We start from the raw sequence: 22,839 nt of genomic DNA, 5'->3' as shown, positions 1-22,839 counted from the left end.
TCACTATTCTGACTGAGCCAATATATTAAGACTATCCAGATCATTTTGAGGATGAAGTTATTTTTGTAAGCTTCAACGTAGTATTAAAATGAGACAGAAACAGATCCAACAAACTCATTCTACTCAGCAACACTTTCATAATGAAAGGCTTAGTATGTACTTGCTATTGGGTTATTTTGCACGAAACCTTACGTTCAAAGCCTGCCCTTATTGAATACGTTATAATAGTCAAATAGATGCGCACATTTACTGGTTTTGACCAATGCAACAGCAATACCAAACCAGCAGGCTGAGAGTCAATTCCATTAGGCAAGACAGAGGCATCAAAGTTGCAAGACTGTCAAAAAAACATTCCTTTTGCAAATAGATTCAAGAACCACATGATGAAAATCACGTTAGTTCAATTCCCAACCTGAAGGGGGTATACAGTGACAAAAAGAACTAATGTTGCAGTGATAACTTTATATTTTCACTGTCATAAGTTCTTAAAAACACAAGATCTGCTAGACAGCACCTAAAAGGCCAGGAATAAAGTGCATCTAAATACCAGGGGTTTAAAAGAAGTGACAGAATTTACAAAGCATCTCACTGCTGAAGAAGGCTAATTCACACAGACACGAGAGCACCTCCCATGGCCACATGGAAATGGGTGTATTGGGCCATTTCTCATCCCTTTTTCCAGCAGGTAACTTGTAGGAATACGTGGAATCTCACTCCGCTCTTCTCAAAGCTCCTGACCACGGCTCGTTGGAACGTCAACCTCGGCGCGCAAGGCCTGATTTTGTAAGCACCTGGCAAAACCCACAGGGAAGCTCCTGTATTTGCCGATTACGTAACTTGTCCCGAAGAATTCAGTCGAGGCAGGAGCTTTCAAATTTTCACGCTCCTCGCCAACAACTGCGATGCCCTTAAAGGACGCAAAACTTTAAAATGACTGCCGTGGTGGGGGGTGAATAGCCTTAGGGGCCCGGGCGACGGGGGAAGGAAGGAGGGCGGCTGGGTGGGTACGAGCATCCCTGCCGAGCGCGGCGTGGGACCGCGCAGGGCTCGGTGGCAGCAGGCAGGGGACCGGCACCGCCGGGGACCGATGCCGCTGACCAAGCAGGCAGGCGGCTGTCAGGCGAGGAGGGAAGAGGCAGCGGAGGGACGGCGACACAAAAGGAGGGGCCGAGAGTGAAGCACCTCCCGCTGCCTTTGCCGCGGGGCCAGGGCGCTTCCCCGACGGTCGGTTACGGGAGGAGGGGAAAACGTGAGAAAGGCGCGGGTGGCACGGGAGGGCACCGCCAGCCGCCCCGGGACGCGGTCTCCCGTTTTGCCTCCCCATCTCCGCCCCGCCGCGCCCCCCCCCCCCCTGCAGCGCGGTACTCACGGCGGGGCCGTCGGCCGTGATGTAGCGGACGATGATCTGGAAGGGCTGGTGCGGCTGGAGGGCGGCGGGCAGGGAGACGGTGAGGGACGAGCCGTAGTCGGTGAAGGGGTCCACCCTGAAGCCGAGCGGGCAGGCGGAGCAGGGCGGCTGGGCGAAGAGGGGCAGCGGCGGCGGTTCGGCGGCGGGCGGGGGGCTGGCGGGCGGCTCCCCCGGGGCGGCGGCGGCGGAGGCGGCGGGCAGCGGGCCGGCGGCGATGCAGGGCGCCGAGAGGAAGGTGGCGGTGGAGGGCGGGCTGGCGGCGCAGGGCGGCGCGCAGGGCGGCGGCGGCGGCGGGCAGGGCGGCGGGGGCAGCGGGGCCGGGGCGGCGGCGGCGGCCTCGGCGGGCGAGAAGGCGAAGGAGCAGGGCGCTTCCCCCGCCGCGGCGCGGCGGTAGGCGGCCGAGAGGACGCGCATGGCCGGGTGGACGTCCAGCACCAGGGCGCGGGGCTGCGGCCGCAGGGCGCAGAGCTCCAGCACCAGGCAGCCCGCCAGCGCCCGCGCCTCGGGCCGCAGCTCCAGCCCCAGGTGCAGGTGGCGGAGGCTGAAGAGCTGCGAGCTGGAGGCCGACGCCACGTCCGGCGGCGGCTCGGGAGGAGGCGGCGGGGCCGGCGGCGCCTCCGGCCCGGCAGCGGACCCCTTGCGGCAGCAGCACAGGCCGGGCGGCCGCGGAGCCGGAGCCGCCATGGAGCGGCGGCGGAGGAGGAGGAGGAGGCGGCGGCGGAGGCGGCGGCTGCTATGTGAAATCCATGGGCGGGCGGGGAGGAGGGAGGCCCCGGCGGCCGGAGCGACCGGGGCGGGGAAGGGGGGGGAAAGGACCGCGCAGGCCCCGCGCGGCACCGGCCGAGGGAGCGCCGGGCCCGGGCCCGGAACAGCCAGCCGCGGGCACGGCCGCCAGGCGGCGCCGCGCGCGGGACAGCGCGGGGGGGGGGGGGGGGGGGGCGCTCGAGGGCAGCCCCGCCCGCCGGCTGCGCGCGCAGCGGGGGGGGGGGGGGCGCCCGCCCCTGCCCGTTGCTCCGGGCCGTGCGGGCGCGCTCCTCGCACACGCGCGTTCCCGCGCAAGCACGCGCCTCCCCGTGAGCGCTCGCCGTGCAGGGGCGCGGCTGTGCCCGGTGCGCACCTGGCGGGCGCGTAGCTGTGCGCGCATCGTGCGCTGCTCCGGCATGGGCGTACGCCCGCGGGCGGCACCCACGCGCGTGGGCATCCGCGCTGAACGCCCACCCTGACCCACGCGTGGAGCCCTGCACGCCAACCGGGGGCTCCGTCCATCCGTACCCCTCTTGTACACCCCCCCCCCCCCCCCCCCCGGTTCACAGGGCAGCGTAAAACGTGGGCGTGCGCACGCACACGCACAGAGCGCTTCCCTCCTCTGCCCCCAGCCAGCCCCCCCGGCCGTGCCGTGTGGACACGGACGCGCAGATCCCCTGCTCCCGCTCTGGGGACGGCCATTGGCACAGCTACAATGGCCCACTCGGTTCGCTCCTGCCCTGGCGCAGCCTCACAGCCAGCTCTGCCTCCTCCACGCAGCCTGAACGCTTCGTTTTCACCTTCCCCCTCCCCAGCTCCAAGACAAACAACCCCAAACCCTCCACAGCACGGCTCCCAGCAGGGCTGATGCATGCACCCTCATCCCACCAGTACCTATTTTGGCTTCCTCCATCCCGTTCCTGGTCACACTCCTCACATCTAGCTCACAGTCTAACCCTAAATAGCCTCACTCTACCAGCACCCCCCACACCCCCTTTTTTTAATCTCTTCCCTCCCACCCTGGCTGCCCGTAGTTGCCTGCCTCCAACACTCACTGCCAACTGCCCCCAGATCCCAGCTCAGGTATAACGTGCTTTACTCTGCTTTACTCTTCCCCAATGCTCGAGGCAATCAATCACACACCATCCACTGCTACCTCCCTAAATCGGAAAGGACAGAAACCACAAAATTATCAGCTTTATACAACTGCTTGTTGTACAACAACGGTAGGAAACAGTAAGCTGGAAGGAAGGAGGTGTGCTGGAAGTAACTGTGATTTGAACTCCATGCAGCCCAAGAGCAGCGTACAGGAGATCTCTGCCCCGTGTAGTGACACTTCTGTAAGTTATTTTCACTGTTACGCTTTGCCTACCTCAGACGCCTGACGAGTCTCCAAGGCACATCTTTTGGATGACACGGAACATTTATTACATGGTTGTGGGTTTAATGACCCCATAGTGGTACATTCTAAAAGCCTCCCAAGCCTCACACTAGCGACAGCAGCATCTGCACCAAGTTCCAATTGAGTTTCCACTGTATCGTCATACTCGAGGCAGAAATCGTGGCCCCAGCACAATGTGGCTGCTGTCACCAGCTGAACTGATGGTAAAACAAATCACAGTATGATCCTAGACCGACCTGAAGCTGGGACTATAAAGAAAACCTTTGTGTGATTGTTTATATATAGTAAAACACACACTACAGTTGCAGTAAAAAATAACAAGGCAGCATTCAGGAAAGCTCTTTGGTTAATGAGGGCATTACAGCCACCCTGCATCTTCTCAGTATGTTCTTTTGAAGCACCTTCAAGAAGGAATTTTGTCTTCGCCCAATCCCCTTCTAAGAGAGAGAAACTTCTTGTCCTGCCACCTTTTCTCTCCACATCCTCCTTTTATAAATCAAATTTTCTGCATTTATTCTTTCCTTCCGATACCTTCTCTCACTCATACCTTTTGCCTTTTGAAGCAAGTGTATTTTCTCAAACTTTGTTCCCAGGAATGTATTAAGACTGCTTGATCTCCCTCTGGCTTTCATCGAAGGGTTAACAGGCGGAGCACAGCCCCAGCAACCTCGGGATCTGACCCTGCATGATCTTCACAGCAGGTAATGGTGAAGTCTCCTCAGGTGTTCAAGCTAGCACAACTTCAGGGCCTGACTTTGGACTTAATTACACCGATCGAACTGCACATTGACTCCACTGGGTAATTTTAGAAGAATCCTACCTGCGTTTTGATTGAAGTCCCAAGCAAGTGCAACGTTTCCATTCATCAGATAGATGAGATGAGCAGGAACACATTCTCTTTAAGACTCTCTAAGCTTACGATAATGAATTGGGATCAGCTGCACTCACTGCATTTGGACAGAATAAGCAAAACTGATGCAACTGAAATTCCTGAGGGTGACACAGCAAACCAATTATCCCAGGCAAATCTCTCTCAAGTTGCACACCTGTTAGTCTTGGCCCACAGCCTTTGCTGTATACTAAGAAGGATGAGTTATCTCCATGCTATTTTGGATAGGATCTCTTTAACGAAAGCCTCTGTCCCAATCCCAGAGTCTTATTCTACTCCTCACAGGATGAAGTCTTCTCTACGATATCACACTATAAACTCTAAAGCAGGATCCAATTCCTAGAAATTCCCATCATCATCAACCTCTTGTAGAATGCTTCAAAGATAGAGATATTTCAGTCTCGTTTGTAAATATTGATGTTTCTTCCTTCCATTTCAGTGACAGGGCCCTGGGCCAGGCCTCAGCTTGCTCCTGTGGTTCAGGATGAAAGCCAGTAAAAAAATTACTGCTACCCATGTGAGAAGCAGTACTTCTGTACTGTCTAGGAGACAAGTGCCAAATGAAGCAGATAAGTGACTACAGCAGAAAGAACATTTCCCTCTGGCAGTCTATCTCCGTAACTCCAAAGTAACAACGCTGGAGCTAAGGTTTAACAAAATGGTTGAGCTAATCCCTGCTGTCCACGTCCCTTGTTTGACACCTTGTTGAGCTATTTCAGCTGGCTGAAGCAGCAGGAAAGTATTCACGTTTTTAGGAGACCGTAACTGGGAAGCAGCAGTTTGGTGCAATGAATCCTGAGCGCAGCTTCCTCTCATACCTATGCTAGTATTACAGTTAGCACCTACTGAAAAGAGCAGCCCTACTTCACCTCCCTTCCAGGGGTGCCTTCCTGTCTCCTTCTTTGTACAGCACTCCTGCTTTTGGAAGGTGAACTTTCTGCAAGTTAGCTTTCTGAACTGGGTCACTGCTGGACCAGGCAAGAACCAGTGCTGGCATCAGGAAAGTGGAAGGAACTCCCAGCCTGGAAGAAGAAGGAGGAGAAGATCAGGATGGCTCCCCTTTTGCTCAGACTGCCATTAGCTCAGCCTTAGCTGCAAAATGAAGCCACGCTGACCCCAGTGGCACTTGAGAACTAGGTACATTAGCCCTTTTTCTTCAAGGGAAATACTGAAGTTCATGGGGTAAACTTGGTTCTGCAGGGCCCAAGACAATCCTGTCCTTGACAGAGTTGCACATGACAACTGACTGAACTGTTTAGACACAGTCTTAGGCAGGTGCATTCCATGTTCTCTCCCTCCCCCTTTAAGGTATGCAACCTTCACCTTCACATTCTACCCAGCTCTACTTTTAGGGAAGAAGCAGGGCATTACCTCTTTGGCCTATCACCCCTGCTCCCTTGCACGTCTCCCCAGTTTCTCTTTTTGTCCTCAAGTTTCTGAACAAAAAAGAACCCCCCACTTAGCCAGGTGTTCTTTGGAAAGAGGCCTATTACTTCTCCCTTTCCTAACCACAGCATACGGTCAGTCACACTGTTCCTTGAATTGAGTAACACTGAGCAAAGTGGTGGCCAGTGCTTGACAGAGAGTAATCTTGGGTCCAGGCCTGGGAGCAGGGTAAGATCTGTGCTAGTTAATTCTTGCTTAGGACAAGACTTACTAAAGAACAACTACAACAAATGATGCTTTTTGTGCTTTCTTCAAACTACAGTCTAAGCTCCATTAATACCATGATTTGCCTGTGGTATTGGCAGGTAGAAATGCTTGTTGCTGTGACTTGGCAGTCATGTCCACATTATAAACAGTAATGCTTGCAGGTAAAGAAAGTGGAAAAATCTGAGCCTAAGAAGGATCTTCTGTATTCCGTCTGACCTCCCCCCTTGTTACTTGGCTTGAATACTTACATTATAAATTATTACTCCCTGTACTACTCAACACAAACATACATATATTGCAAGCCACCCCCATGCTAGAGGGCACAAAAATTACCCACTACACTTTTAAAGAAACACTTCCACTCTGAAGGAAGAAAGATCAGGCCATGGTGCATAGACAAGAAAAAAAACCAGCCTGCAAAACTGTCCCCCGGGGCTCAAAAAGGCGAGAAGTTATTTACGTGCCCAAAACAAACTACTTAAGCCAATAAAAGTTACAAAACCCAAAATAGTTTTATTTACTTTTCAGATTTCTGCCTCAATGAGACATTTTGCAAACATGCTAAGGCTACAAAATGTCCAAGTTGACAAAGACATGCAACGCTGACCATTCAATAAGTCACGGCTATTATAGGAGCGACCATGCCCACCTGGGCCACAGGTCCTGTAAAACAGGAATGGTGTACAGTGATCATGGCAATGTACTATGCAGGACCTAGTAACCTGAGGTAGGTCTCTTTACAGTAAGAAAACAATGTCCTACACCACTGTTACATCCTGATCAACAGGAACCTGTTTAAAGTTCCAGAAGATGTGGGGTGGGGGACTGTTTCCTTAATAAGTGTGCAATAAAGAAACAGGAAATATTGATGTTGTTTAACTGTAGTACAAGTGAGCAGAACAAAGAGTTAGTGTTACCCATGCCAATGAAAGCCAACCTAAACCTTTGAGGAGTGTTAGCAGTTTCAAGATAAAGGAGTCAGTCAGCTGAAGCAACTCTGAAAAGGCTTTCCTGCTAGCATACAGGGTACGATTTGAACCTTTTGATTAACTTGTTACAGATCATTCCACGAACAGTTAGATTTTGGTTGTGTTAGATCAGCGAAGCAGGAGGAGCTTGGGCTTGCTTGCATTAAAATAAACCCTGCTGATACAGTAAGAAATACTGTATCAGGACACTGAGAAAATACGAGGCCTTAATGTGACCCAGAAGTGGTTCTCCACTCAGGAGATCACTAAAAACCCTGCTTTGAGAAAGCATCATGGGAAGCAGCAGCTGCTGCCGTGGTGAACATTAGCGATGCTCCAAATAGCTTTGATAAATTACAATGCAATAGTTACACCACAGAGCTCTTCTCCCCTGCGCTAGACAACAAAGATGTGACAATAAAGGACACTATTGCAAAGCTTCACTTCCACTCAGACACGCAGAAAATCCGGCACTAGGAAAAGACAAACTGTAAAAGACAAAACGGTGTCTGATACAGTCCGATAACAAAGCCAGATCTCTGGTACCGTAAACTGTACAAAAATGATAGAAAAGAATATGCACTGTTATTAATACAGTGCTTATTTTAATATAAAATAAACAGCTTACATTTCCACTGTAAATATAGGCTATATACAGAATTATGTATAGGTATAGCTACATGTATAAAGCTTCATTATAGGCCTCTGATACATTTATAACTATGGCTCCCTGAGCCATTCGTAGAGTGCATTTAATAACAAAAAATTAGTAATATGATTATGGAATAAATACAATAATAAAAACATGAAGAATTCTTCTGACACGGTTTTAAAAACTCTCTGGCTTGACACATTGTGCTAAAAATTAAGAGATGAAAAGGCAATAATCTGCTTGAAGGAGGAGGAGGAGGAAGAGCTGGCCTGCCACAGGCAGGGAGTGTAGCTCTCCAAAACTAAAGTGACTTTGCCCTGAATTTTAGCCCTTGACAGCAACCTTGTTCTCCGCAGCAGCAAACATAGCATAGAAGCGCGAGTTCTCATTGGCCAGAAGGGCAGACGGCGTGTCGAATTCCACTACCTAAAAGCAAACAAGGCAGGTAAAGTATGTCAGTAAAATCCAGCAGAAAATGGATTCCCACCCCTTGGACTTGTGACATGGTAGTAAAGAAGCCAAAACATGGTACTCATCTTTAGATGAGGCATCAAGCGGTGAAAGTATGTGCATTTATGCCTACATACTGTAACCTGGGATGCTTCAAACTAGCTCAGACAAACACTGGAACTACCTAGCAGGAAGCAACCTCTGGTGGCTCTGGCAAACAGAGGCAGACACTATGGGGTTTTGCCTTCTCTACCTTTAAGAGCCTTGCCAAATGTTCTCACATTTGATTTAACTGTTTATGGCTCCCACATGGAAGCCTGAAAAGTGAATCTCTCTGAGTATCTCTCATATGCCTGTTTGATAGCACAGGGCTTCATGAAAGTAATGGGAAACTGCCACTGAGCCCCAGCAGAGATGCTTACATTATTACCCATCTCAGAATTAGCCTACAAAGGGAGTTTTAAAAACACTTCTAAGAGAGAGACTATTACTGTACGGTACTTCTTTGGAGAGTAAAAGAAATTTTGCCCTCTTTGATCTTGTCACAGTCAGGCAATAACTGATTCTATTGGAGTTTTATTACCAAGGATGTGAATGAACACAGAGGATTTTCTACCCTGCAATACTAGCTGTTCCTTCAGTTCAGCCTGCACATATGGCAACACCAGACTGCAACAGGAACTGCAGCCACAAGTCTTTCTGCTTACCTGTCCTTGTGTTAGCACCATGATCCGATCAGAGCCCAGTACCGTATGCAGGCGATGAGCAATTGTTAACATAGTGCAGTCTGCAAATGCCTCTCTGATAGTCTCCTGAATCAGTAAGTCTGTCTCTGTGTCCATAGCAGCTGTTGCTTCATCCAGTATCAAAATCTGAAAAGCAGCACATAATCCTGGCTGTTACCCATAGTAACGCTTTCCCTCCTTGAACATAAAAATATGTAGAGTGGGCAGAATTACCATGACCAAGAGTTGTCACAACTGGCAATCCTTACAGAGCTGTGGTCACAAAGGTAGTTTTTACAAGCACCTTTTCAGCTTTCTTTATGCAATTGCCTTCAACAAAGATACTCTATGGATCGCACCTGTGTTTTATGGTCACATCCTAGAGCCACGAGATGTTTGGATCCTGACCTGGGCCTCAAGTGTCCACTACTATTTTTTTTTACATTCAGCAGCTAAATCTCAAATACAAATTTTACTGGTAAACTAATCTGACACATCCTTGATGGTGACATTCCTTCTGGAATGAGTCAATACCAACTAGGCTTACTAGCTTTCTTATGCTCATAAAGAGTTACCCTTCCTCTCAGACTCAGACATAAACTGATTTGGAATGGTGTCTTGTCAAAGCTAAACTAGACTTTTTTTGTGCAGGTACTGCACAGAGAGCAGTAACTTCTGCTGAGAAATCTGCCTTTAAAACAGATGCAGAGTGAACCTTAAAATATTATGGTGTGCAATATTTAAAAAAAAAAAGGATGTTAAAATCAGAATCCTAGTCAATGTCAATCCAAAAGTCCTTTCTCACTGTAATTATATTTGTCTTCCATTCCTGCAAAACCTTTAACTTCACCGGCATAGCATGATCCCAAATTCCACTTGGAGACTACATTTTAGTGGGGCTCCATGTAGAAGGAAACTACTTGGCTGACATTCACAAAAAGGTGGAAGAAGGAAAGAATCTGATGCTCACCAGTAACAGGACACTCTGAATAAATCATTAGGCTAGTCTGACACCCTGTTATTAACACTAACAAGCAATACCTTTCTGATGGCATGACATTACAGAAGCCAGCAGCTGGCTACAGATGCCTTTCTAGTTGTTACAACCCTACACCCCTCTGGGTCACAATAATTGTTGGTGTGATTCCTCTGACAGAAAGAATGAATCTGGCACAAAAAAAGGCTTGCTCAATCCTATCAGTTTGGTATCTCCAGCTATTTCTCTCATCACTATGCTCACCTTGCAACGACGTAGTAGAGCTCTAGCTATGCACAGTAACTGTCTCTCTCCAACTGAAAAGTTTTCCCCATTTTCCATCACTTCTGAATCAAGTTTCATAGGTAGCTGGGCAACCTGTGTGGGAAAGAAGAGGCAAAAATCTTAGAGCATTCCACAGACTTTTTGTATCTCCATGGCATGAGACAAACGGTTGCTCCTCCTGCAAATCTGATTTTGCCCATGTTCCAAAGTATCTGTCACACTTTGCTGTCCATTTCTCGCTGTCTTCGTTGGGGAAATTAGTAACAAGCAACTAATGCTAGAACAGCGATACAACATCAGACCTGCTTAGTCCTGTTGAAATGCCTGTGACTCAGTGGCAGCTCCTGAGAATACCACTAGGACTAAGCTAGTGGTGTTCTATAGAGCTATATCATCTCAGTAGGCAACCTTGGAATGACTTAAGTACAAAGTATTTCATTTCTACAAAAAAAGCATGCCATGTACAAAATCATATCAACATGAATACAAATCTCTTGACAATCTTTCTCACCAAGAGAAAAGAGTGAACCTGGTCCCTGCATGAATTACTGCAGCCTATGTACCATAACTGTACATGGCACTTGACTTACAAGAAAAGAAGAATTGGAAATGTCATGGCAGTGAGACTTGCTGCAGAGGGCCTCGCAAAGGGTAGATTTTAAGTTCAGTATAAATGTGCACGTGTGACATTTATACTCACAAATGTAAATGCAGAATGCACACCTAAGGCACAGACAGAAAAAAATACCACTTGAAACATTGTAACACCCTGGGAGTCCATGTGATGAAGCAGCGCTCTGCTATGCTACATACTAAAAAAGTACACAACAGAAATATGGCACATTCTCAAAAAAAATCAGTTTTATAAAATCGGGGGTGGGGGGGTGGGAATCAGTCAAAGCATCAACAATGAGGGGAAAAAATTGCAAAGAAAAAGCTTTATCTAAAGGTCTCTGAAGTAGCTACTTACAGAACATGTTGGTTTGGAAGCCAAAACACAAACATATATCTCATAGGCACATAATACTTACACACTCCTTCATGTGAGTCCTTTCCAAAGCATCCCATATTTGTTCCTCACTGTACTGATTGAAAGGATCCAAGTTTGATCTGGAGGGGGAAGCAGAAAACATAACCAGAATTTTTATTCAGCAATGAATGGCAAAACTGCAGTGTGCTAATTCATCCAGATGGATTATTCCCATCTAGCCTTCCACTGACAGAATTTCCTTGCCAAGGAAATCAGATGTTCCCAACACGCTAGGGTTAGAGTAGCCAAAGAACAAAAGACTAGAGATGGAAGACAAAGATACAAAAAACTTCAATCAAATCTAAAGGGAAAGCAAGACTTCCATAGAGGATGATCACATCCAGTTCTGCACTGGGCCAGCTAAAATCATTTAGCTGTGGTTTTTTTGTTCCAATAACAGAGAACAGGATGCTTGAGAACTAACATCTCACTAGGCACCTACTTGAGTTCAAGTATAAGCTGATAGCCCGCTTAGTCCTTCTTGCCTTCTTATGGTCTCACTAACCTCACAGTGCCACTGAATAGCACAGGTTCCTGAGGAATTATTGAGAGTTTGCTGCGAAGATCTGCCAAACCAATGTCATTTATTTTCACTCCATCAATTTTAATGCAGCCTCCAGACAGTTCAACGAGACGAAAGAGTGCCATTCCAAGGGAAGACTTCCCTAGAAATGAGACAGGAAAAACAATCCTAGTGTTTCTACAGAGTCATAGCAGCTTTGAGATGAGAAAGTATTTTAAAAGCTGTCCATGTGTAAGAAAACCATTTTAAAATACCATACAGTCCTCGCAAACAATGTTGGTAAATGCTGGGGTTCAGCATTTAAACTCCTAAGTAATTGTAGGGGCAGCTCCTAATCTCTTCTCACAGATGCCACCCCTGCAGTGCCACCCCACCCCCACTACCAAAACTTTACCACATAAACCCAATATAGCAATATTAATTGCTTATTTAGAAACTACATTTTGGAGTTGATTTAAGTCATCTCACAAACAGGTGTTTTGATTCTTTACATTACAGGCTTCTGAGCCAAACCTGGCTGCAGCATCACTACAAAAAACTTTCAAAAGAGTCACATAAGCTGTAATGAGCATGTTGTAGGTAGCATTCTGTGCTGCTAAGTGGCTTGGGATGTTAAACATTATGAGTATACTGGCTCAGGCATAGTAGGATATCCCTCTACTTTAAATGGAAACTTGTTTTCCTTATTGTTTACAAGGATCCTGCTTATGTACGCACATGAACAGAATTCACCACTGACAGACTGCTGGACCACTCCTGTGCAATTAACAATTTACTCAAACACAGAAATGACAGAAGAACCAATATGACTGCCCCACTCTATTCCATTCTCATTCTGTAAAAGTAGTAATTTAACTCTGCTTAGTGTTTTTCCTTACCTGAGCCTGTCCTTCCCACAATGCCAATCTTTTCTTTCGGTTTGATGGTAAAGGACACTTTTTTAAGTACTAGAGGCAGGTTCTCTCGGTACCGCATCTCTGCATTTTCAAAAACAACTTCACCTTCCTGTGGCCAGTCCAGAGGAGGAGTTTTATTCTTAATTCGAGCAGGAGCTTCCAGAGAAAGTGTCTTTAAAAAAACCCAGAAGGTCAGTTTCCAGTAAACAAAACACCAGAAAGGAAAATTATCAGTTGCAGCTTTCAGCAGGAGTTCTTCCCAGGAGACTCAGCCCATATCAGTTTATGGCAGTTTTATGATGAGCTGTGTGGCTGGATGCGGGCCCAATGGTTCAGAAGTTTGCTGTGTTACATTGACCACACTGTTATTGCCCTCCTGTTGCCTCAGTAATGACATTGGCCCTTCTACACAATGTTTTTCATCAATGGTATTCAAGAAGTATTTTAGGCCTATTCTTTATGAGCACAATACTACTGAGTTTCGTGGCACTCCAAAGACTGGATGGAAAATCTGTTCTGTTTCTATGTCTCATTTGCTATGTCATGCCAAGGTCACCTCTGTTGATTCTGACACAGAAGAGAACGCCCACATGACACATTGTACAAATGCTACCCTCTTCCTTCTCTTCCTCATTCTCTTCTGTTCTATTAAATCACTGAGTCAGTCGGGCCCCTTCCAGCTTGCTCGCTTTTGCTATTTTACTCTGCCCCTTAATAGGTCCCTCATTAAGCAGTTCACAGATTAAACAAAAAGGCAGAACCTCTGAAAGCCAAACATGTACCTTTATAGCATGTTTAGAATGGAGCCAAGGTCACTTTCCCATATTTGGCACAAACAGCCTCAAAGAATGGCAGAAATCCTGTTGTGGGATTCACCTCATGTAACTTTAAACACATACAAAGGAAGAATCTGCAGTTGAACCAGGCCCCGTCAAGTCCTTTATAGTCACTACAAAGAAGCTAGTATTTCTGGAGTGTGATTTTTCTCATTCTAATATAAACACATAGAACAGGTAATAAATTGCCCTCTGGAGATAGCCATTTCCTACATTGACTATAGAGAGATCCCACAGGGACTATGTCAGTTCTGGACATCTGCAACATCTAGTTAGAGGCAGATTAATTGTACCCCAAGGGTTTGAGAAAAACAGTGATCTGCTACGATAGTACCCCAATTCTTTGAGCTTGGTGCTCATAACAGCAACCTCGAAGCCTGCACTGAAAGAAGCCAAGCCTGGGACTTGGTAAGATACAGAACCTGCATGGTGTTTCGCTGCTCATGCACTCTTTCTCTTTAGATTCAAACTAGTTTTACAGTTTCATAATAAAATGGCTGTCTAGAGATCCAAATAAGAAAAATCACAGAAAGTGTTGCTTAGTAGTGATATAAAGTGACATACAGTAACTTTCAAAAAAAACCCAAAAACAAAAAACCACCACAACAGCCTACAACTATGGGTTTTGCCACTGAAAGCCTGACAGTGATAAACCCATCTCAGCCCAGTGAGAGATACCAGGCAGTATTTGGCAGACAGTTGTCAGCTTGTGTGGTCACCAAGTCTTCCATACACAGAAATTTTCTACTTAGATGCCACAAGAGGATTTATTTATTTAACTGACGGAGTGGGCAGCTTTAAATTTTTTTTTCTCTTCAGTATTAAATCCACAGGCTAAAGGAAAAATTCTACAAATATCAACTACTACATAGCCCAGATTTACCAAAAAGATATATATCTTCCTCTGAAGTTCAGAGGAAATGTGTATTATGTGCTAATTTAAAAAAAGCCTTTCACCTCAAAGACCAGACCCAGTAGAAGGCTTTCTCCTGGCTACACTTTCCCCATTGACCTATGCCCAGTTCTGCATACACAAATCCTAGTTATGAAGAAAAGGTTACTGATAATCAGAGCAGCTTGCTAAGCATATAGTTTGGAATATTTCTCATGTTTAGCCTAGTGCATTTCTCATGTTTGCAATGAGAGCAATTGCTTAACTTTTTTTATATATATACAAAAAACATACATACAATATATAACATAGAAATATGTTATATAACGAGAGCTGTGGAAGAAGTAGTACACTTATTAGGATGAAGCAGAGTTACATGTAGATAAAGTAACAGTTATCTATGTTTAAATGAAGGAGGTCCATTAGGTTTGGAATGAAGGATGCCAGGACACCATCCTTTTACTCTAAAATATTGTATTGAATTTCCAGTTATCCCTTTCACACACTCCACTCTTTACTGAGAGTGTTAGCAAACTTTCAATATCCTTATGTAACTTCATTGATGCCAGGCAAGTGATGCCTGTAAGCTTAGTTACCTACCAGCTCTTGTGCTATTCATCTTGTCAATGCTTATATACATGCTTCATAAAACACTCTGCAGTATTACAGTACACGCACTAATGTGTTTACAAGATCAGAAACGTACATTCTGTACTAAGGAAGACTATGGCTGACCTTCTCTTCTCTTGTGCCAGCAACATAACAAGCAACAAGAAATTTTATAACAGGCAGTTAAATGTATTATTGTCCTACCTTGATATAGTGATCAATCCTCTCCACTGAGGTGAAGCGAGCTTCTGTTTCTGAAGCAAGTCTTACTGTAAACTGGAATAACCCTGTTAACTGGAGCAATGGGAGAAAACAAAGACAAATTTAGAGCTGTGATTTGTTATTGAATTAAGAGACAAACCTAATGAAAATTTGATACAAGTATTCTTGCCATTGGGCATCATATAGCTAAGGTGCCCAAGGCAAGTTAATTTTAGTTTATAGTTAATTTTAAAATAACCATAATTTATTAATCAGTTGGAAAGCCAGCAGTTTAGAAAGGTTTCCCACATAACTATTAGCTAGGTTTTGTAATTTCATCTTACTACCACCAGGAGGCAGAAAAGGACAAACAACAGCTCTAATAGTAAGCATTCTGAGCCCTGAAGTGTCTAACCTGCACAGCTGCAACACTGGATCCTGTTCGCTCTGAAAACATACTGCAGGCAATACATTAAGACATCAGTTTGGCAGATGTCTGATGTATCATCAACCCAATTTCTGGAAATATCCAGGAAAATTGCAATATGCAGCATATGAAGAGCCTCAAATGGTTTCTACTTCATCATTTAAAAAGAGGCAGCTCCCCAAGACAATGGCCTTGAGCACCTAGCTCCTCATAATTAGTCGTTTTACTGCTAGCAAACGACACTTTGAATTGCTTTCCCCTCCGTTACCAAAAGGGATAACAGTATCTTCTTCCATTCTAGTGCATTAAGGAAAGTTTTCAATATTGTGTTACTTTTGCTTATTAGCAGTAACTACATTAAATGAGAGATTAAATATTACAGTATGTCGACACACTCACCTGCACAGCATATGAGATAGCCAGCCCAGCATAGGCAGGAGGAATCTGGCCATGCATTAAGACAATCATAAGGCCAGTGGTTGTGATAAGAGCAATGCTGATAATGTCCAGCCGTACAGCTAGCCAGCGCATTGCACAGCTGAACAGGTAGAATGGTGCCTGATTGTCATCTAGGAGCTCCTGATACCTGAAACAAATCCAGGAAAGGTTAGTAGACCTCACAGTCCTCGTGTTCTACAAATAGCACAGCTACTTAAACCCCTGTTTCAGTATCAGAATTCAGGGCAAGAAGACTAGTCCATTATTGACACAAACCCTGCTTTCATGGCCGAGTTTGAGACTTTGCAAACTTTCCTGAATGTCAGATATCTACTTAGCTCAAACTCTCGGAAGTCAAACTACCAAGTTTCTGTGTACAACAATGAATAATACTGGGGGTGAATCAAAATTCAGGGACATTACACACACTTTCACCACAACTTCACCTATGCGAGACTTTCCGGAGGATGCTCGATGGCTACAAATCACTCCAAGGGTTACAGCAGCAGTGCTTCAGAATATGTGTTATACACAAATGTAAAAAAGTAAAGTTACTGTAAGTTGTGATAGGATTGGTGACACTAATTAAAACACATCAATAGCTATTTAATTTACAGTCCTGACCCTGCAGAGCTGAGAAAGTATATTTAAGGCAAGACACTCGAGAGATTTTTCACAAAGCCAGTAACTAGATTTTCTGAACGTGCAACTCAGTTTTACACCAATCACTGCTACCCAGTGTGTGCAGTGCCTTAGTGCTCTAGCACCAGCAATGCTAAGGGACTGCTATTTGCACCACTGGAACCTTTCATCTAAGCTAGTGTAGCACTGTCTTTCCAGAGCTTCTGTGGCAATTTTCCCTCTGCCCCCACGCTGTTGGTCTCATGACCTTGCACCTGCAAAAGCCTGATATTGTTATGGCAGGTTCTCACGGGAAGCAACTACCACTCACATGAGAAATGTTACACTTTCCCTCCCTAACATTTGTTTTGCAGATTTTAGTTTATACTGGAGAAAACCAAGCATAGTGTATAACAAGGTGGATAACAGTCACTTAAATACTTGATAAATCCTATCCAATTATACATGTGCACAGAGACTAACAGCTCATCAATATGCACACTGAGGTTTTGTCAGCATCCTCTAACCAATGCTAATACCATCATAAGGAGAAACAAACAATAGCAAGTATGAGAAGGACCTGATGAAAAGTATGTACCACTAGGAAAAAAGTGGGGCCAAAAACTTGTCCTCACCATTATCATTGCCACCTCCTGCACTGCAGAGAACCCCAGAGGAGGGCATTCACCTGGGACTCCATCACTATTCTTCCCAGTTGGCTAATGGGGAGTTTTCCCTTTCCCTTCTCCTTCTTGTTCTCCCCCATTTTCTTCCCCCAAAAGTAACTTTCACTCTTAGAGCAAATGTATGCCACCAGCTACAAACCCCATTAATAAATCTTTCTGAATGTAAACCTGTCACACCCTGCTTTGTGCTCCACCACTCTCAGATGGATATCTAGACTGACCTGTGCAGAAATTCCTGTCCTTTGTGGTAGGCGTGGATTGTGGAGAGACCCTGTATGCTAGATGTAATGTGAGACAGGAATGGAGACTGTGTGATGTTGTCCAGACGCTTGAGCTCTCGAATAAAGACTCTGGAAGCAAAGAAACACTTTTAAGTGATATATACAGCCACCATATGCCAACCACTACACTGATGCACATATACTTGAAGAAGCTTATGTCCTTAATAACAGGTCAAAGTATCTCTACTTTTAGTCAAAGCAGCTGATACACTTACCTAGACACAACATGCAGAACTGTGAACAGGACAATGAGGGGCCCCACTGCCACCAGGAACCAGGGGAAAACCCCAGAAATCACCCCCACACAGAAGAACACAAGGATGACATTCTGGATGAACATTTCTGCTTGAAATGGCAAACGAACATCAACTGGAAAAAATGGAGGGAAAAGAGGAAGACCTTGAGTACAGAAAGGTAAAACAACCTATATAAAGCACTTCAGTCCAACTGTACATCACCATTGACAAGGACAGTGATTTCTCATGGCTTATTAAAAACATACATTTTCCTTAGGGGTGCTTTTATCTTCTGAGATGCTAGTAATCTTTCCAATTATTCCCATTTGCAGAAACAGCCCTGATGCAGCTCTGACCTAATTACCACCTTTGCTGCACATCAACTTCACCCTGAAACTCTAGGCTTCCCCTGCATTAACTGCTAAGAGTCTGCTAAGAGTCCATGTGCAGTCTGTAGGTACAAAAGCACATATTCTTCTTTATAAGTGAATAGACAGACTTGAGGTATCAGCTGCCTTCTAGAATCATAACCAGGTATGTCCCAATTCCTGCTTTGTCTATTACAAGTACACATTTGGCAATAGATATAGGCTATGATCACCCCAACAGCAAGAGACTCGGAGGTCTGAATGTGGGATTTACAGCGCATACAGTGAGAGATACCTTCATCCATGTCTTTGGAAAACCTGTTGAGAATCCGCCCAGTGGGTGTAGTGTCAAAGAACTTCATGGGGCTACGCAGAATCCGTCGGAAGAGTTCATCATGGAGTCTTGAGGATGCTCTGAGAGTTCCCTGACAATGCAGAAAATGTTGCAGCATTACGAAAGGATGTTTGCCTTCCTGTCACTGCCCCTCCCCTGGGGACCAAAACATTCTGCTTATTTTCTCTCTCCAACCATAAGGTTTTTTTCTTGCATTCTGTGCTTCCAACCAGTGGAAAGAAGCTATTAATTTGTGCAGAAGTTTAACAGAAAGCATGGTGCAGCCCCAAGAGATGACTTACGGAAACCTCACAATCCGTGATCTGACTTCCTCTCATTCAAAATGTCTCTTGGGAGGTGACCAAAAGAAGCACAGTGACAGCAATATGCAGAAGGGGTTGGGGCGAAGATAAGAAAAACAGCAGCATTAGCACATACCTTTACAAAGACAACGCCACGAACAGCTTTCAGAATCAACATAACTGCCATAGACAGTGCATAGATGCCAGCATAGTAATGCATGTGAGGGTTATCTTTCATACTGTTGCTTATGACAGTATCATTTCCCAAAGTCACAGTGGTGTTCTGCAGAAAATTCAAGGTTTCAATGAATAATTAGTTAAGACAAGGATTAATCATGTACACATTACATGTGGTAGTATTTAACTGTCCTCTGTCCCCTCCCACCATATTTGATACTTTTTCTTTAAATTAAGTACTTCAATGATCTTGGAATACTTCAGAAAGTTCTCCCCAGCAGAGATACTTGACTTGCAGATTTGTAGCCCTTAGCGTTTTCCTTCAATACCTTTGAAAATAATACCACAATACCTACTTCATTTGATTCCTAATCTCTCATTTCGTGCTTATCATTTCTTGTGGTATTCTTAACAACACCAGATACTTGCATACCACCACTCCTATTAAACAGCAATATTCATCTTGGATAGGTTGTACATCTTATCAAATATGGTTGTTATTTTCTGCCAGTATGCAATAAATTCTTTACTGTCACACTATCGTACATGCTCATTCTTTTTTTTTTTAATCTTTAAGTACGTTTAGGGACCTCATTGCTTATTTTAATATTGTTGGCCATCTGCACTTCATTATTTCTTCTCTGAGGTTAGTAGTTTGCTCCCCACACCCAAACAAGAATCTTGCCGTTATATTTGAATCTTTAAACGCAGTAAGACTTGCAATCAAAGCCTCTAGAGCAGGAAAAGTCCCAAACCATCCTAGGTCAGCACAGTCTTCAAAGCAACTCCCAAAAGTCATTTGACTGAAAGCCATACACTTTAAGAAGATTATCCTGTTAGATATAAGGTCACGTTCAAACAGAAAACAGCACTAAAATTAGTAATTTCCCCCTGCAGCTTGTTGGCGCCTTTCACATTTTCACTTCCTTTTCTTAGTCTAACCAAGACAAGGAACAAGAGGGCAGTATAAAACCACATGAGCTGTTATATCTTTCCTATTAGTGGAGCTCTCATTCTTGGAGATGAACTCTCTGGTGAAATCACCTTCTGGGAGCCTTACAACTTGCTTAAATTAAGAAGCACCATTTGGTCTCATAGGACTGCTTGGGATTAGTCTAGGAGAGCAATCCCCCTGCCCATTAAACACAAGAGAGTAGAACAGCTATTTATCTTACTCCGCTGCCTTGCTTGATCCAGAAACTCAGCCACCAGTTGCTAAAAGCTGTACTGCCCACATTCAGCACAAACAGTGCCATGATGATGAGGAATGCAAAGGGGCCTCCAGCTGCCTGAATGTAGATACCATAAACAGACCAGGGGACAGAGCCTTTGCCTTTCTCTTCCAACTGGACCAACTGACCTGTGAAACAAAAGAGAAGGGAGTGAAGAAAAGAAAGCTGTTGCATGAAAATTTTTAAGTTTGTGAACATACACAAAGCTACAGTCATCTTCCAACTGTACAGAGTACTTTCAGAAACACAGACATTACTTAATACATAGAACTCAACAGTTCAAACAGTTTTTCAAAAAGTCACATTTCCTCTGCAGAATCATTCACATCATGGTATGTCTGAAAAAAAGTAATCAGCACAGATTTAAATGCTAGGCTTGTATCAGCCTCACTATTGCTTTTTAAACCCTGCTGAAGTTCAAAGTTAACATCAAACAGAGAACACCACAAAACAGAGGTTAGATCTTCCAATTCTTCATACATAAATGCCATGTCCTGCCTAGGACTCTGTGAGTACCAAGCTATACACATTGGCCTCTTAGGATAGGAGGCAGAAGTGGTGTGGGAGACAGGGTACTACAAGTTCCTTTGTGCCAATGGCATGTGACCAGCAGCAGCCTGACTGAACTTAAAAACATTGTGCAGGCACCCATATTTAATGAATTAATGAATGTTCTTTGCCCACTGCCTGTGTCCTATCAACCATACTGAGTGACCAGGACTTGAGACAGCTTTCAAAACCTGAGAGGTACATTCATAATACACTTTGAAAGCAAATGTTTTGAGCTTATTGGTGTATAAAATAATTACAGCCAGAAATCTGATTACATAGTTACCCTCTTCCTTCTTTACAACTTTCTCCTTCTTCACAGACCCTGTTTTGGTACTTTTATCCTGGGGTCTTTTCAGTGAACTGTTTGTGTTCTTCTTTATATTAATCTGCAGGAAAACAATGACACTAAACATACCGGAGTAATTTGCTTTGACATTTTCATATCTGAACCCAAATTTTTTATAAGCTGCATCCTAAGGACAAAGACTTTCAAGAGCTTAGCATTCATATCACAGGGAATATTAACTTCGCTGTTATTACGGATGACTGCCAACTCCAGTGGATTTAGTTCTCCTCCTTTATTAATCTAAACTGCTACCAATCTGTACTGGTAGTGCACAAGCTTAATTTCCAGGTTCAGTGACACTATGTGCGTACATGGTAGAGGAATGACACCCCTACTACTGAGAGAAAGATACAAACCCCCTGTCCCTTGTAAAAATAACTTACAATTTTATTAAGAGGCTTTGTTTTCCCCAAGCACCCTAGTACTTCACTCAGGAAGGCTCTCATGAAATGTCTTTAAGGACAAAGTCAGGTTAAAACTTGGACTTCCAGAAATCAAATGTCCAAACACTAAACTGCACATACAATTACTGTTCTAAACCAGCCTTCTTCCCACAGATGGAAGTTACTACCTGTTCAGAGACAGCCTACATTAATTAAAATCCCCTACACAGCATCTTCAGGATCCTCTTCCCACACTTTATGTGAGAAGAGACATCTCACACATATGAAACCACAGAGAATCTAACTTCACCATCCATTTCTTCTTATCCCATCGGGAATGCAAATTAATGCTCCTTCCATTAGCTAGTGTTTACAAAAAGACAGTGAAGGTCAGTCAAACATGCGGACTAGAGAATCTCATGTTAACTGTCATTACATTAATCTTAAAAACGGCAGAACTATAATCTTCATGCCTCAGAAAGGATATGCAGAGTAATGCATTATATTCTTTTTCTTCTTTCACTAACATCTCCCAGGACAAAATTTCACCAAGCACCTTCTATATCTGTATATTTATCACAATGGTACCTTCTTGGGAACTTTTTTTTTAAAATGTCTGCAACTTGTGAATAAGGAGCCTCTCATCTCTTAAAAAATAAACTGCAGATGTGCTTTTTAATCTCTTCTTACTAAGAGAAAACGCACACAACACTTAGAGAAGTAAATCATCATCAAATAAAAAGCAGCAAAGTTGCTTACTCCAAAGAATAACTTCAGGAAACAATCAGGAGAAAGGTGGGAAAAATTAAATTGCTGAAAATTTAAATGCATGTGCTACTGAATGGTTCTTGTTATTTTCTAGATTTACATTTTTTCCACTGACTAAAATACTAGAGCACAAATCCAAGTTTGCATTTACAGCCATTGTTTCATAACAGAAGCAGTGTCAAGCAACAACTTTTTTCTCAAAAACCCCCAAAACAAAGCAATTACAGTTACATTTCCAAAAAAATGTCAAATTAACTTTTGTCAAGTTGCATCATTTCTCCTGTGCCTCAGTCACACCCTATGTGAAAAAGAAGTAACAAACCAGGAAGATTTTTTCAGACAAAGGTCAGTCCAGGTCTGTGCTAATTTGGAGGTAAATTAAGAAATGAGGTGTACATGTAAAATAAAAGAGACAACAAGCTTCCTGCTCTGGGCATCACCAGAGGAGACGATACATTACTTTCATGTTCAACTCATGAGCTCACTGGCAGAGTCCTCTCTAGTATGCATTCCCTAAATAGGAACTGTGACTGCAAATACGAAGTGCTA

The 22,839-nt window shown here is 44.5% G+C and overlaps 1 protein-coding gene across 13 annotated transcripts in view; it reads right to left on the bottom strand.

Annotated features, from left to right (window-relative positions):
- The window catches only part of ABCC5 (ATP binding cassette subfamily C member 5), a 74,575-nt gene that overhangs the window by 18,181 nt on the left and 33,555 nt on the right, over positions 1-22,839 (bottom strand). For 9 of the 13 annotated variants that reach the window (XR_005933471.1, XR_005933472.1, XM_041126971.1 and 6 more), the window contains 14 exons: positions 21,077-21,179; positions 20,185-20,369; positions 18,969-19,115; positions 18,492-18,621; positions 17,808-17,961; positions 17,533-17,661; positions 15,966-16,152; positions 15,143-15,232; positions 12,584-12,773; positions 11,688-11,847; positions 11,184-11,262; positions 10,132-10,245; positions 8,874-9,038; positions 8,059-8,142 (listed from right to left, as the gene is read on the bottom strand). Coding sequence is in view for 11 of the 13 variants with exons in the window: in XM_041126971.1 (XP_040982905.1) it covers positions 8,059-8,142; positions 8,874-9,038; positions 10,132-10,245; positions 11,184-11,262; positions 11,688-11,847; positions 12,584-12,773; positions 15,143-15,232; positions 15,966-16,152; positions 17,533-17,661; positions 17,808-17,961; positions 18,492-18,621; positions 18,969-19,115; positions 20,185-20,369; positions 21,077-21,179 (1,917 nt within the window). In the remaining 2 variants the exon portion in view is untranslated. Of the gene's footprint in view, positions 1-1,369; positions 2,295-3,393; positions 5,466-8,058; positions 8,143-8,173; positions 8,427-8,807; positions 9,039-10,131; positions 10,246-11,183; positions 11,263-11,687; positions 11,848-12,583; positions 12,774-15,142; positions 15,233-15,965; positions 16,153-17,532; positions 17,662-17,807; positions 17,962-18,491; positions 18,622-18,968; positions 19,116-20,184; positions 20,370-21,076; positions 21,180-22,839 lie in introns of those variants that run through there. The other 4 variants (XM_030027023.2, XM_041126978.1, XM_041126979.1 and 1 more) reach the window with 4 other exon arrangements.

The sequence above is a fragment of the Aquila chrysaetos genome, chromosome 10 (genome assembly GCF_900496995.4).
Source record: "Aquila chrysaetos chrysaetos chromosome 10, bAquChr1.4, whole genome shotgun sequence".
NCBI classification, from domain to species: domain Eukaryota; kingdom Metazoa; phylum Chordata; class Aves; order Accipitriformes; family Accipitridae; genus Aquila; species Aquila chrysaetos.
Note: the sequence above shows the minus strand (reverse complement) of the source record. Positions and strands in the feature narration are given on the sequence as shown.